The sequence below is a fragment of the Ochotona curzoniae genome, unplaced genomic scaffold, assembly GCF_017591425.1.
Source record: "Ochotona curzoniae isolate NIBS_2020 unplaced genomic scaffold, NIBS_Ocur_1.0 contig_2688, whole genome shotgun sequence".
NCBI classification, from domain to species: domain Eukaryota; kingdom Metazoa; phylum Chordata; class Mammalia; order Lagomorpha; family Ochotonidae; genus Ochotona; species Ochotona curzoniae.
This window is the reverse complement of record NW_024465553.1, coordinates 20,865,631-20,878,708: the sequence shown is the minus strand read 5'-3', so window position 1 is coordinate 20,878,708 and position 13,078 is coordinate 20,865,631. Positions and strand designations below refer to the sequence as shown.

At 52.1% G+C, this 13,078-nt stretch overlaps 1 protein-coding gene across 3 annotated transcripts in view; it reads left to right on the top strand.

Annotated features, from left to right (window-relative positions):
• Positions 1-13,078, top strand: part of GALNT16 (polypeptide N-acetylgalactosaminyltransferase 16) — a 71,131-nt gene that overhangs the window by 54,982 nt on the left and 3,071 nt on the right. For all 3 annotated transcript variants that reach the window (XM_040975625.1, XM_040975628.1, XM_040975627.1), the window contains 5 exons: positions 1,152-1,278; positions 2,585-2,677; positions 3,305-3,388; positions 7,309-7,450; positions 9,925-10,050. In XM_040975625.1, coding sequence (XP_040831559.1) covers positions 1,152-1,278; positions 2,585-2,677; positions 3,305-3,388; positions 7,309-7,450; positions 9,925-10,050 — 572 coding nt within the window. The remainder of the gene's footprint in view (positions 1-1,151; positions 1,279-2,584; positions 2,678-3,304; positions 3,389-7,308; positions 7,451-9,924; positions 10,051-13,078) is intronic.

Here is a 13,078-nt window from a genome sequence, read left to right as displayed (position 1 = left end):
AGTAATAGATGCTCAGTAAAAGCTTGTGATTCTGATTCAAAGCAGGAGCTATCTTTGACACAACTTGCAGAGGTCAGCTTCTGGCTGTTACAGTCATTCAAGGAGTGATAGCAGATGGAAGATCTCTATGTCTCTCCCTCTCTCTGTGTCATTCTGTCTTTTAAATAGATAAAATAAACCCTGTCCAAAAAAAAAAAAAAAAAGACTACCCAGGATGGAATAGGTTTGTCTGGACACCCAGTTCTGGAGGCCCAAGACCCAGGGCCCCCACCCGCTACTGGCTTCCCATACAGCCAAGCCTGAGGCAGCCCAGAGAATCCAGGGCTGGGAGACAGGAGCGCGTGCGTCAGCACCTCCCTGTTGTCTCTCTGTGTGAAGCCAGCCAGCAGCATTCAGTCACAGGGTCTCCATTCTAATAACCTAAACTCACCATAGACCCCTCCCTGGAGGCCTCATTTCTAGACACCATCATTGGATCAAGTTTCTGCCTTCTTAGTACCATGAAGCTAAGATGTGGGGAAATTAGGGCTGGCATTTTGGTATAGCAGGTAAAACTACTGCCTATAACACTGGTATCCCATGTGGATCCCATTGTGTCCCGGCTATTCTACCTCTGATCCAGCTCCAAGCTAATGCTCCTGAGAAAGCAGCAGATGATGGCCCAGAAGGCCTTGGATCCCTGCCATTCATGTGGGACACCTGGATGAAGCTCCCAGCTCGTGACTTTGGCATGGTCCAGCACTGGCCATTGTGGCCATCTGGGAAGTGAGCCAGAGGGTGGAAGATCTCTGGCTCCCTCTTTCTCTCTGTAACTTTAACTTTCAAAATATATTTTTTAAAAGGGACAGGCAGACTTGGGGTATTAAGCTCCTGCATGTTTGTCAGGGCCAAATCGTATTCAAACTGTGGCATGGAGTTGGTGTGTCCCTGCATGTTTCTGTGTGTGCACGTGTGTGCACGCACATATGTTTAGGGGGAGATCAACAGGTCAGGAACATGAGCACTTCACTGAGTCAGGCCCAGGAGCTCTGACCCCAGAATTTCCCCACCCCGAGAGACACCGTGGAGAGGAGACCGAGCCCCTTCCCATCGCGCCTCAGGGGGCCTTGCCAGGCAGCTCCTTGCTGGCTGACTCATGCCGTGTCCTGCAGAGCTATCTTTCAGGGTGTGGATGTGCGGTGGGAGCTTGGAGATCATCCCCTGCAGCCGCGTGGGCCACGTCTTCAGGAAGCGGCACCCCTACAACTTCCCTGAGGGCAATGCCCTCACCTACATCAGGTGGGTGTCAGCGGACAGGGCAATGGATGGGGAATGACACACCTGGGCTCTAGACTCCAGTTCTGCCGCTTACTCAGCATATAACTGCACATACACCACTCCCTTTTCACTTTTTGGGCCTTGGTTTCCCCATTTGTCCCCTGCCAGATCTGACATTCTGGGATTGTGGGAACTCCAGGGGTGGGACAAGGAAGCTGCCAGCAGGCCTGCCTTGGTCCCTGGTCATCTTGGACCGAGATGTTGATACCAATTGACTCTCTTGCTGGTGTCAGAGCTCAGCTCTTCGCAGTGAGGACTTCCCAAAGCTTCCCAAGAAGAAATAAAGTCCTCTCCCTCCCTGCTTGCTTTTTATGCATTCCCATAATAGCCTACATATTTTACTCTCTGAGTTTTGCTGCTGCCCTCTCTCTCTGACTCCCAGGTGCTGGTTTTGGGTGCCAGTATCCTGACCCTGATTGATCAGGTGTCTGTCCAGCCAAGTCCCCAGGTACAGGATGCACCTGCTTCTGGGGACATGGCTATGGCCTACACTCACGGACCTACCTGTCCTAACGGAATAGCTAAGGCAGGGTAGCTGAGACTTTCGTCAGCCTACCTCGTCCCATTTTTATAACAGTGATTCATGTTCACTGCAAAAATTCAGGGAGTGCCATTGTCAATGTCAGATGCACAGACCCATGCAGGTTCAGTGAGGATCCAGTTCCTCACACTGTGGAAGAGAAGAAGCCAAAGTGGTTTTGGCCCAGCTTCCTCCTGGGTGGCCCGCTTAGCTCTACAGGAGTAACTGCTGTTCTCAGCCAGCAGCTCTGCACCTCTGCCTCTGTGGATCATATGCACAGAGACTGACACACACAGCCTCAAGGCTGTGCTGCCGCTTTTATGGAAAAGGAAATGGGGCCAGGCTGCAGCTTTCCTGACACCGATGTCTTGGCCACTGTGTGCCGTGTGAGGCAGGGGGCATCAGTTGCGTGCCAACCATGGAGCACCCTTTGTGGAGGCCACCTTGTTCTCCACCAGGTAAAGGGCATTTTGCTGACTGCCAGTGCTTTGTTGCACATGTGCTCTTGAACATGGCCTTGCTGCCACCTGGCAGGCACTGGGTTTCTGCCAAGTAGATTCTTTAGTTAGAGAGTACGCTGGTTTCTGCCTCGCCAGTCCAGGTCGCTTTGCATGCACGCCTGTGCTCCATGGCACTCATCTCCCAAACCATATCCTTCTCGTTGACGAACAGGGAGTTCATGCAACCCTGACTCCGCCTCGCTGTGGCCTTCCCTAGGGACCTTATTCTGCTCTTCCATTCTTCCAGGAACACCAAGCGCACCGCGGAGGTGTGGATGGACGAATACAAGCAGTACTACTATGAGGCCCGGCCCTCCGCCATCGGGAAAGCCTTTGGCAGGTGGGCGCCTGCCCTTTACCCCCTTGTCTCCCTCCCTCTATGTGGGTGCCACCACAGGTCATCTCCCTAAAGATAGCCCTCACTAGGGCGGGCTCCCCTGGATCCCAGGAGAGCAAGACCTGGGTCCTGCAGGTGCCTGCCACTGCCCAGGCTAAGGCCGTGAGAGAATACTGCTTGGTGCCCTCCACTGCTGCTGGCAGGAACAGGGACACCCGTGGGCAGACTCAGGAAGGGACTGTCTGCAGAAAACATTTGGGCTTTCCCCTCCACCGCCTGCTCAGCCCTGGGATCCATTGGCCTGTTTCCCTGTCGTGGGCTGTGAAGACTCCAGTCTAGTTAAGCATTCTCAAAAAGCAGATGGGTTGTGAAAGCAATTTAGTGGGTCGTGATCAGCATTGAAAGAGAGCAGAGGGGGAAGAAGAAAAATACTATGAGTTAGATTAGTACAGAACAGAATGAAAGCTCAGCGTTGATTCCAGCGAGGGCTAAACATTGTGTTAGGAAATTCTCAGTGGCGTGTGTGTGGTGTCCTACACAGGTGCATAGTGTGTCTTGGATCACAGTGGAGGACATAGCAACAGTCTTCAAAAATACATGGAAAATGTGCACGTGTGTCTCCTTTTTCAGCGTGGCCACACGGATCGAGCAGAGGAAGAAGATGAACTGCAAGTCCTTCCGCTGGTACCTGGAGAATGTCTACCCAGAGCTCACGTGAGTGTAATAGGCCTGACCCTGGGGAGGAGGCTGGCAGCCTGATGACCCCTGCCTTGAGGTACACGCTCCTCCTAGCCCCTGGGGTTTGCCTTCATGTGCAGGCCCTGGGAGGGAAGACTGAGAGACCATTTCCAGGAGTTGCAAAGCGGATGTGGCAGAAACTTAGGGATCGGTTCTTACGCCTCAAGAGGGACGTTATTCCATACTTCGGAATGCAGCCCTGCAACTGAGGCCAAGGCCACAGACGCAGCTGTCCTCTTTAAACTGGCTCTCTCCCTCCTGGGGGGAGTGCATCCTAAGGATATAAAGCAGCCAGGACAAAACGCTGCTGACCACTGGCCACAACAGCCAGCTTGCCAGCCATGGGTGTAAATAAACCAGTCATTTGCTAATATAATCGTAAGGGCTGTCAAAGCACGAGAGCCAATGAGAACAAAGCGAAGTGCCAATGGCACGTGCACAGAGGTTCTTTTCATGTTTAAGATTTATCTATTTGATAGGCCGAACAGCAGAGAGAGAGGAGAGAGGGAGAGAGAGAGATCTTCTGTCTGCTCCTTCACTCCCCAAATGGCTATTACTGCTAGAGCTAGACCAGGCTGCAGCCAGGAGTAGGAGCTTTCTCCAGGTCTCCCACGTAGGTGCAAGGACCCAAGGGCTTGGGCCTTGTCATGAAAAGATCTGTGTACTTTGGTGCCCATCCAAAAAATGATTGAAATCCATGAATACAAGCAGTCTTCAAGAAATGTACAGAAAATGAGTATTAAGGAGAAAACTGAATTTTTTGCACCAAAGTAAACATATCTTCTTTGCTAATAAATTATTTGAGAGACAGAAATAGAGCTCCCTGCCATGTGTTATATTCCTCAAGTGCCCCCAAGCTGACGCAGTGGGAGCCAAATCTGGCAACTAGGAGCTCTATCTGGGCCTCCCACACGGGTGGCAGGGACTCAGCAACTTGAACCAACCCCATGCCACGCCGGGGGGCATCGGCAGGAAGTTGAGGTTAACAGTGAGAGCCAAGAATTAAACCCAGAGAAGGAGACAAGTGCCTTCACTTCTTGGCCCAGTGCCCGTTCCAAAATGAGCATTTCATTCCCTTTTCCATGAACTTTTTGAAACTCCCACATATCTGCCAGGTAGTTCATTTTGGTATCATTTCCCCATGATTTAGCTCCATGATTTTTCTTGAGTTTGCTCATTGCTTTATCTGCCATAGTTGCAAAATAGTCACCTGGCAAACACTTTGAGGAAGTGGTGTGACCAGAATGGCTCAGGGATGTCTGAAATGAGCATGGTCCCTCAATAGCCCTCACCTTGGGGAACAGAACTGACCTACCCCAAGGTCACTGCCTGGCTTTCTGGAATGTTCCACCCCTCAAAGTTTACATATCCTTGAGAAAAGCAATCTTTTCTCAATCTTTGTTTTTTGAGGACAGGCTTAATTATTTTTGGTCAACAGCCATGGAGAGGTTATAGCCAAGTCCAGTGAATAAGCCAGATGATTAACTCGGGTAATAGAATCCCCAGTCCTAGATATGGCCTGCCTCTGTCGACTCTGCTTGCTGTTTCCAAGAAATTCCAGAGCCATCTGAGAACAGCAGCATCTTTGGAAGCAAGCTGACAGCACCGAGAGCCCCTGGCTCCCTGGACAATAGCTTTGAGAGGAAGGTCATGAATTTCTAACTCGGCGATAAATGAGCAGCTTCCTGAGGGAACTGCTTTTAAGGGGATAGTGTTAGTTGCCGTGTGCCATTTCAGAGAGGCTGAGGGGGAGAAGTTCCTCTTTTACTTCCTGTCAGAGGTCACAGGGCATTTGTATGGAGCCTAGAGACCCCTGGACCAGCAGCAGGAGCTGAGAAGCTCAACGGTGAGAGACCTGGGAATGTATCCTTCCTTTCCACGCCACATTCCCTGGCACAGGGTCCCCTGAGGACCAAGAGGAGAAAGTGCTCTGTCTGAATCCTGATCCAGGGGGCAGATGGTTAGCACAGCAGTTACAACTGCCTGGGGCACTGAATTCCAGATCGGAGTGCCTGGGTTCAAGTCCTACCTGACTCTCCATTCCAGCATCCGACTTATGTGCACCCCAGGAGGCAGCGGGTGACAGTTCATGTGGTTTTGCGTGAGGGACCTGGATGGAGATCTGGGCTGTCACTTAAGGTCTGGCCCAGCCATGATTGTGGAGGGCTTTTGGGGGATGAACCAGCGGACGGACGATCCCTTGGTCTGCCTTTCAAATCAATAACAATCTTGAAAAGAAGGAGAAAGAAACCTGGATGGATCACAAGACAGAGAATGCGGGAAGCTGGCTCTATTAAATGAAGTGCCTGAGTCATCTTTGGTTTGCTCTGTCACCATGTGACTGCTGGGAACTCCAGAACTCATTCCTCCCTGGGTCGCTGAACCCTGGCTCCTGAGTGTAGGAACCAGGCGAGGGTAGAAGAGGTGGGTTAGGTGGGAGATCCCAAGGCTCGGGGGCGGGGGTGCAGATCCTGAGCGGGGTGCACACTTGCAGAAGCTCAGTGGAAGGCTGGCCTGCAGGAAAGTGCTCTGTAGTCAGCCTCAGCCACAGCAAATTCCTGATGATAATTAGGAAGAGCAGCAGGAACGGTTGTGCAGGCTGTGCACTGTGTAAACCCACCCTATTTGGGAGGGTACCAGTTACAAGCAGACGTGACACATTGATTATATTTCCAAGCAGATGATGATAAACACCCCTCATCTAACAAAATCCGTATATTAGGACAGGTTTCTTTTTTCTATAAATATTTATTTCTTTGAAAGGGGGAGAGAGAGAGAGAGGAATCTTCCATCTGTTGGCTCATTCCTCAAATGGCCACAGTGGTCAGGTAGAAGCCAGAAGCTTTGAACTGCACCTGGGTCTTCTCACATAGGTGCCAGGAACCCAAGAACTCAGGATTATCTCCCATTATTTTCTCAGGTGCAGTAACAGAGAATTAGATAGGAAGTGGAGCAATTGGCACTAGAACCAGTGCCCATATGGGATGCCAATGTTGCAGGCGGGGGCTCAATCCATGGAGTCACAGTGTCAGCCCCAAAGTCACTTTCCCAACAGATGGAAGTGGATTTTCTTGAGGAAAGGGCATCCTAAAGTTTAATGGCATCCTCCCTTCAAAGGGCTTCCCTAAAAGGAAGCAGCTGCAGACCTAAGCCCTACTCCCTCCCCGTGCCACCACCACCACCACCAAGCTGCACTCTTCTGAGCAGAGACCTCCAGGAGGCCTTAGCAGGCACTGTGTTCCCGTAGACAGGAAGAACATGACCTGTGGCCCCTGGCCAAGGCACCCACAGTGTCTTGCACCTTGCAAACTCCAGTTCTTTCTGATGGGCCAAGTGACAAAAGAAAGTCAAGGGGGTCAGGGAGAGACAATAAGGATTTGTGAGGCCTGTGGCAAACTGGGAGTGCAAAAGTCCCAAGCGGCAGCAGCTGCCATGTGAATTCAGTATGGTCTGATCTTTTTTTCAAATAGAGCCAGTCCAGGTTTTTCTTCAAATGTTGTGATTTTTGCCAACTAATAAAAAGCAGCAACCACTGCATGGTGCAATTGGGGCAAACTGGGCCAGAGTTAGCCAGGGGCACCAGGAATGCTTAGCCTCTGCTCTGGAGCTCTGCACCCTACAGCCCAAGAGTCTGGAGGAGGCATGAGAGAGAAAGTGGGATGCTTCCACCCAGGCCCTATGGGTGAGGCAGTTTTGGGTCTCCATGGGCTTCCAGACAGCCTGAGGAAGGAAGAAGGTCCTGGCTCGACAGAGAGGCTACTGGGTATCCACATCAAAGAATGCCTGCTCTGCCCACCTCCCACCCGGTGTTGGTGAGGCCTGTCCCTGCCCACAGAGACCTGGGTGGACCAGCAGGGAGGGCAGAAGCCTAGCCTGACTGCCATCTTTCCTCTCAGTGTCCCCGTGAAGGAGGTACTCCCGGGCATCATTAAACAAGGGGTCAATTGCTTAGAATCCCAGGGCCAGAACACAGCTGGTGACTTCCTGCTCGGCATGGGGATCTGCCGGGGGTCTGCCAAGAGCCCCCCTCCAGCCCAGGTAAGCAGCCTAGGACCTGGGGTTGGCCTGGGAGTGGGAGAGCAGCCAGGGGCACGGGGCGCTAGTTGAGTAAGGGGCTTCCTTCGGCACATCCTGTCCCTGGGCCTTCCTTAAGGGGCCCACACTCTGTGCCTGATATGTGAGCTTCTCCTTGCAGAGCAGGATGTGTGACCCCAGTGGTCCCTGGTTCTCCCTTGGCAACAGACTTCTGAAACTCCTCGGTGCAACTTAACAGTGTCAAGGCTTGCCTGCATCAGAACCGGAGCAGGGGACAGGCCCAGCAGTTAAGGCTCCAGGAGGGACATGCATGTCCCACACTGGAGTGCCTGGGTTCAGCTCCTGGCTCCGGCTTCACTAAGCAGACCCTGGGAGGTGGTGATGACGGTTACTCGCCTCGTCTATGGGAGACCTGGGTGACACTCCCAGCTCACCACTTGGGTGTCCAGCTTTCGGGGAGTGGCCCAGCAGAGGACAGTGTTTTCTCTTACTTTCTCTCTCAAATTTAAAAATAGAAGAAAAAAGGGCATGGTGCAGTAGGCTAGCAGCTAAAGTCCTTGCCTTGTACATGCCAGGATCCCATATGGGCACTGGTTCTAATCCCAGCAGGTCCGCTTCCCATCCATCTCCCTGCTTGTGGCCTGGGAAAGCAGTCGAAGATGGCTCAAGGCCTTAGGACCCTGCACCTGTTTGGGAGACCAGGAAGAAGCTCCTGGCTCCTAGCTTCGGATTGACTCAGCTCAGGCTTTTGTGGTCACTTGTGGAGTGAATCATCGGACGGAAGATCTTCCTCTCTGTCTTTCCTCCTCTCTGTGTATCTGACTTTCCAATAAAAATAAATATGCCTTGGGCTCGGCGCAGTGGCGCAAGTGGTTAAGGTCCTCACCTAGCACGCCCGGGATCCCATATGGGCGCCGGTTCTAATCCCGGCAGCCCCGCTTCCCTTCCAGCTCCCTGCCTGTGGCCTGGGAAAGCAGTCGAGGACAGCCCAAAGCTTTGGGACCCTGCACCCATGTGGGAGACCCGGAAGAGGCTCCTGGCTTCGGATCGGCATAGCATCGACCGTTGCGCTCACTTGGGGAGTGAAACATCGGATGGAAGATCTTCCTCTCTGTCTCTCCTCTCTGTATATCTGCCTTTCCAATGAAAAAATAATAAAAATAAATCTTTAAAAAAAATAAATAAATATGCCTTTAAAAGAAGAAGAAACACACACACAAAAGAAAAACACAAAAACAACAAAGACGAAATCGCAAGCGAACAAACATGTGACCTAGAGCAGGTGGTCCAGCTCCCTGGCTCTGCTGATCTTACGTCCTGTCAGTCTCCCTTCCCCCAAATCCCTTGGTGCATGGCTCCAGCCCAGCTATGCCCACCTCCAACATGTCTGTTTTTATTGGAAAGTCAGATTTACAGAGAGAAGGAGAGACAGAGAGAAAGTTCTTCTGTCTGCCGATTGATTCCCCAAGTGGCCACAATGACCAAAGCTGAGCTGATCTGAAGTCAGGAGCCGAGAGCCTCCTCTAGGTCTGTCACACAGGGTCCCAAGGCTTTGGGTCATCCTCAACTGCTTTCCCAAGCCACAAGCAGGGAGCTGAATGGGAACTGGCGCAAGCCAGGAGTTGAGCTGGCACCCATATAAAATCCTAGAGTATGCAAGGCAAGAATTTTAGCCACTAGGCTATCGCACTTGGCCCTCCAATATGTTCTTATGAAAAGCTTAAAATATAGAGAAAAATGGGAAGAATTATACAGTGAGTACCAATGTGCCCACCTCTAGTCTCTATAATTATTAGGAGAAAATTCTACAAAACATGCAGTGTACAAGCATACTCAAAAAGTTTGTAGAAAAAGCAGAATTTAAATATATGAGGCTTTTTTTCTTCTCTCTCTCTCTCTCTCTCTCTCTTTTTTTTTTTTCCCAAGGTTTGGAAACCCATGCAGAGTTTTTTTTCATTATCCATATTTCTCATGCCCTCTTTGAAGACCTGTGTATGGACTTCAACATAACATTTAAAACAACATTTACAACAAGTTATCATTTCATTCCATTTTCGTCAACTTTTTTGGAGTAGCCTCCTATTTATTTTGTCACATAACTATGGCATATATTCACTTAGCACTGGTTTTATGATCTAGAATGTTTACTAGATTGTATTTATTTGGTAGGCAGAAAGAGAGAGAGAGAGATCTTCCATCTGCTGGCTCACTCCCCAAATACCAGGCTGACCCCAGGAGCCCGGAGCCTGGGTTGAGTTTATCTCCAGGAATCCCGTAGGGGCACAACCACCTGGACTACTGGCTGCTCCCCACCAGGCGGAGGTTTAACAGGAAACTGTGATCAGGAGTAGATCAGGGCTCGAACCCAAGGAGCTGGTTTGGGATGTGGCCTTCACAAGGAGCAGCTTAATCGTGGGTCCAGATGCCCACCCAGGGGCGGTATGTTCTGACTTGCTCTTCCCGCTCCTCATCTGCAGGCCTGGCTCTTCAGTGACCACCTTATCCAGCAACAGGGCAGGTGCCTGGCCGCCACCTCCACCTTAATGTCCTCGCCCGGCTCCCCAGTCATGCTGCAGGCATGCAACCCCAGAGAAGGCAAGCAGGTAAGTCTCCTCACCCCGGGAGGGCCACGCAAGAACTGGGCGCCCAGCCTTGGCAGGTGGAGACCTGTAGGCTCAAGCAAGCCATCTTTGGTGAGGTTCCTAGGGCCTACGGCACTGTCTGTACCTTACTCATGAGCAAAGACTTTGGCAAATGTCTAACATGTTTGCTAGTGCCTGTCGAGCTTTGTGAGGCCAGTGATGGCAAGGGGACTCGCTCAGAGAGTTCCGGGACAGTGAAATTAAAAGATCAATTTGTTTGGTGGCCACTGTCGTGGTGAAGCAGGTTAAGTCGCTGCCTGTGACATTAGCTTCCCATTGCAGCACCAGTTCATGTCCCAGGTACCTGCAAGGCAGTGAAATATGGTTCAAGTGCTTGGGCCCTGCCACCTACATGGATGACCATGATGGATTCAAAATGAATTTTAAAAAATTTTGCTCCAAACTAATCTTACCTTTCAGCTCCATTTTCCATGAGCTTTCCAAGTTGCCTTCACATCTGTCTCGTTTAAGCTGTGCTCTTGCTCTTGACAACACAGCTCAACAACTTTGCACATACATCGTCTCCTCTATTCTCCTCAGCCACCAGGTGACATGAGTCCTATACATCTGTTTTAAAGATTTATTTTATTTTTATTGGAAAAGCAGATTTACAGAGAGAAGGAAAGACAGAGAAAGATCTTCCATCCACTGGTTCACTCCCCAAATGGCTGCAACAGCCAGAGCTGTGCCTATCCTAAGCCAGGAGCCAGGAGCTGCCTCTGGGTCTCCCACGCAGGTGCAGGGTCGCAAGGCTTTGGGCCACCCTCAACTATTTTCCCAGGCCACGGGCAGGGAGCTGGATGGCAAGTGGGGCCACTGGGATTAGAACTGACGCCCATATGGGATCTCAGTACATGCAAGGTGAGGACTTTAGCTGCTAGGCTACTGCGCTGGGCCCTACTGTCTCCATTAATAGGTGAGATAATTGAGGCTTGCTGAGTCAGATCCCAAATCTGGGAATGGAAAGGAGTGAAACTTGGATTAAGCCGGGTCCATGTGCCTGCTAAACCCACTATCATAAGCTGCCAGTTCACCAACAACAATCCTGTTTTAACTACCAGCTGACTGGGGAACTTGTGCCCCAGACACCCTCATTTCTGAGCTGGCATGGCCAGCGTCATGTGCCTGCTGCCTATCCCATCTGCTCAGGTCCTCCCACTCATACCATCTCTCTGCTAATCCTGGGAGGCAAGGCCACCCAACCTGTCTAGGGTCAGAGAGACTGTCACTTGCTCGGTCCCCAGCAGCTAGTGACAGGGCACAGCTAGAAGCCAGGTTTCCAGTCAGCAGCTCCCTTCCTGCGGGTGGGCTGGGAGGGGGTGGGGAGCAGGGAGTAGGAGCCAAAGGCCAGAGGCTGCCCAGCTCAGCCCTCGCCCACTATTCTTGGTAGCTTCCATGTGCCTGGTGCTGGCCAGCCGGCACAGCGGGTCAGCATGGGGCCCTGGAGGCTGGCTCTCTTACTAACCTGCAGGGTTCTCTGCCTGCCTGTGCTGCCTCTCCCTTCAGGGGCGACTGGCAGTTTGCTATTCCACTCCAGAGAAGCAGCCACTTCCTCTTCCTCCAGCCTGTATATGGCACCTTCTGGAATCTGAGCTTCCCTGCTTGGTCCCCCGTTGTTCCTGTTGCCAAGGCAGATGGATTTCATGCACCCGATGGAGTCAGCAGGTCCCAGCCCAGGTGTTCTCTGCCCCCAGGTTCCCCACTGCTGCCTACTTCCAGCCTGCCCTGTAGGTTTGAGGCTGTGGGAAGGCCCAGAACTGAGTGCGGGGACAGTCAGAGAGGCCCTGGAACTGTGCCTGATAGCACTGGTAGGGAGTGAGAAGCACAACCCAAAGATTGGGCCATTCATGAACAGGTAGACTACTTTATGCTGGGGGCTGTACACATCATGCTGGCCACAAGGATGAAAGAACACACACGTGACCCCAGAGGAGCTAAAGTCTGGTGGGGAAGCAGGGGGAGGACAGAGGCAGCCACCACTTTGCCAGGGGCCTGCTGGCCGCAGAGGGACAGTGAGTGCCATGCCAGGCTGTGCAGTTCAGAGAGGGCACTGGGACCCAGCTCTCCCACCCCAGGAAGTGGGCACATGCTCCCTCTGCTGGCATTGTTCGGGGATTCAATGTCGGGAAAATGGGAAGGCCTAGAAGAGCATGGAACAACAGGATGCTGTGAGACGCAGGGGGCCATGGGCCTTTGCCCACCCACCACTGCAACCTTATGCCCTGTTGGAACTATATGGGTCCAGAGGGGCTGCTGCTTCTCAGCTCTGCATTCGCAAGGGCAGCCCTGGCCCGGCAGCTGGCTCCTCCCCCCTCCCCAGTTACTACAATGAGAACGCCCCCCCCCCCTTACCTCCCAGGGCCCTCGGATCTCCTCCCACACGTAGTTACCAGCATTCCCACCTGCTGTGCAGACCAGGTAGCAGATAAAAGGAGAGAAGACTGCGTAGGAGGGAAAGCAGAATGAAACTAAAAATAAACCTGTCTGGCTGAGTCTTAAAACCTGGGTCTCAGCCTCCTGTCCCTTCTCAGTGTTCCAAATACTCCATTCTCCATCCAGATACTTCTAGAATGTTCTAGAAGGACGCCTCTCTGCCCTCTCCCCACTTCTCCATCCCTGTCATACCTGGGAGGAGATCGGGCAGCAGAAGGTGAAGGGACTGCCCCGGGATCCCCTTTGTGCCTCTGCCTCCCCATCATCCTGCCAGATGCATCATCTTTCCTCAGCTGCCCTCACGGCTCCAGGCCAGGTCAGAGACCCAGAGCTACAGAAACACTTGTACAAACAGGAGATTCACCCGGACTGGGACTCACAGCCTCTTGCGCCTGCTGGTGGGGAACACCTTGTAAGAGGAAAATGTGGTCCAGCCAAGAGCAGAGGCAAACTGGATGGAGAGCGAGAGACTCCCCCTGCCCCAAAGCAGAGATGGAATCCTCAACCCCAACCAATGAGGGTCCTCGGGGCAGGCTTTGGGCATAGCGGCTCACTT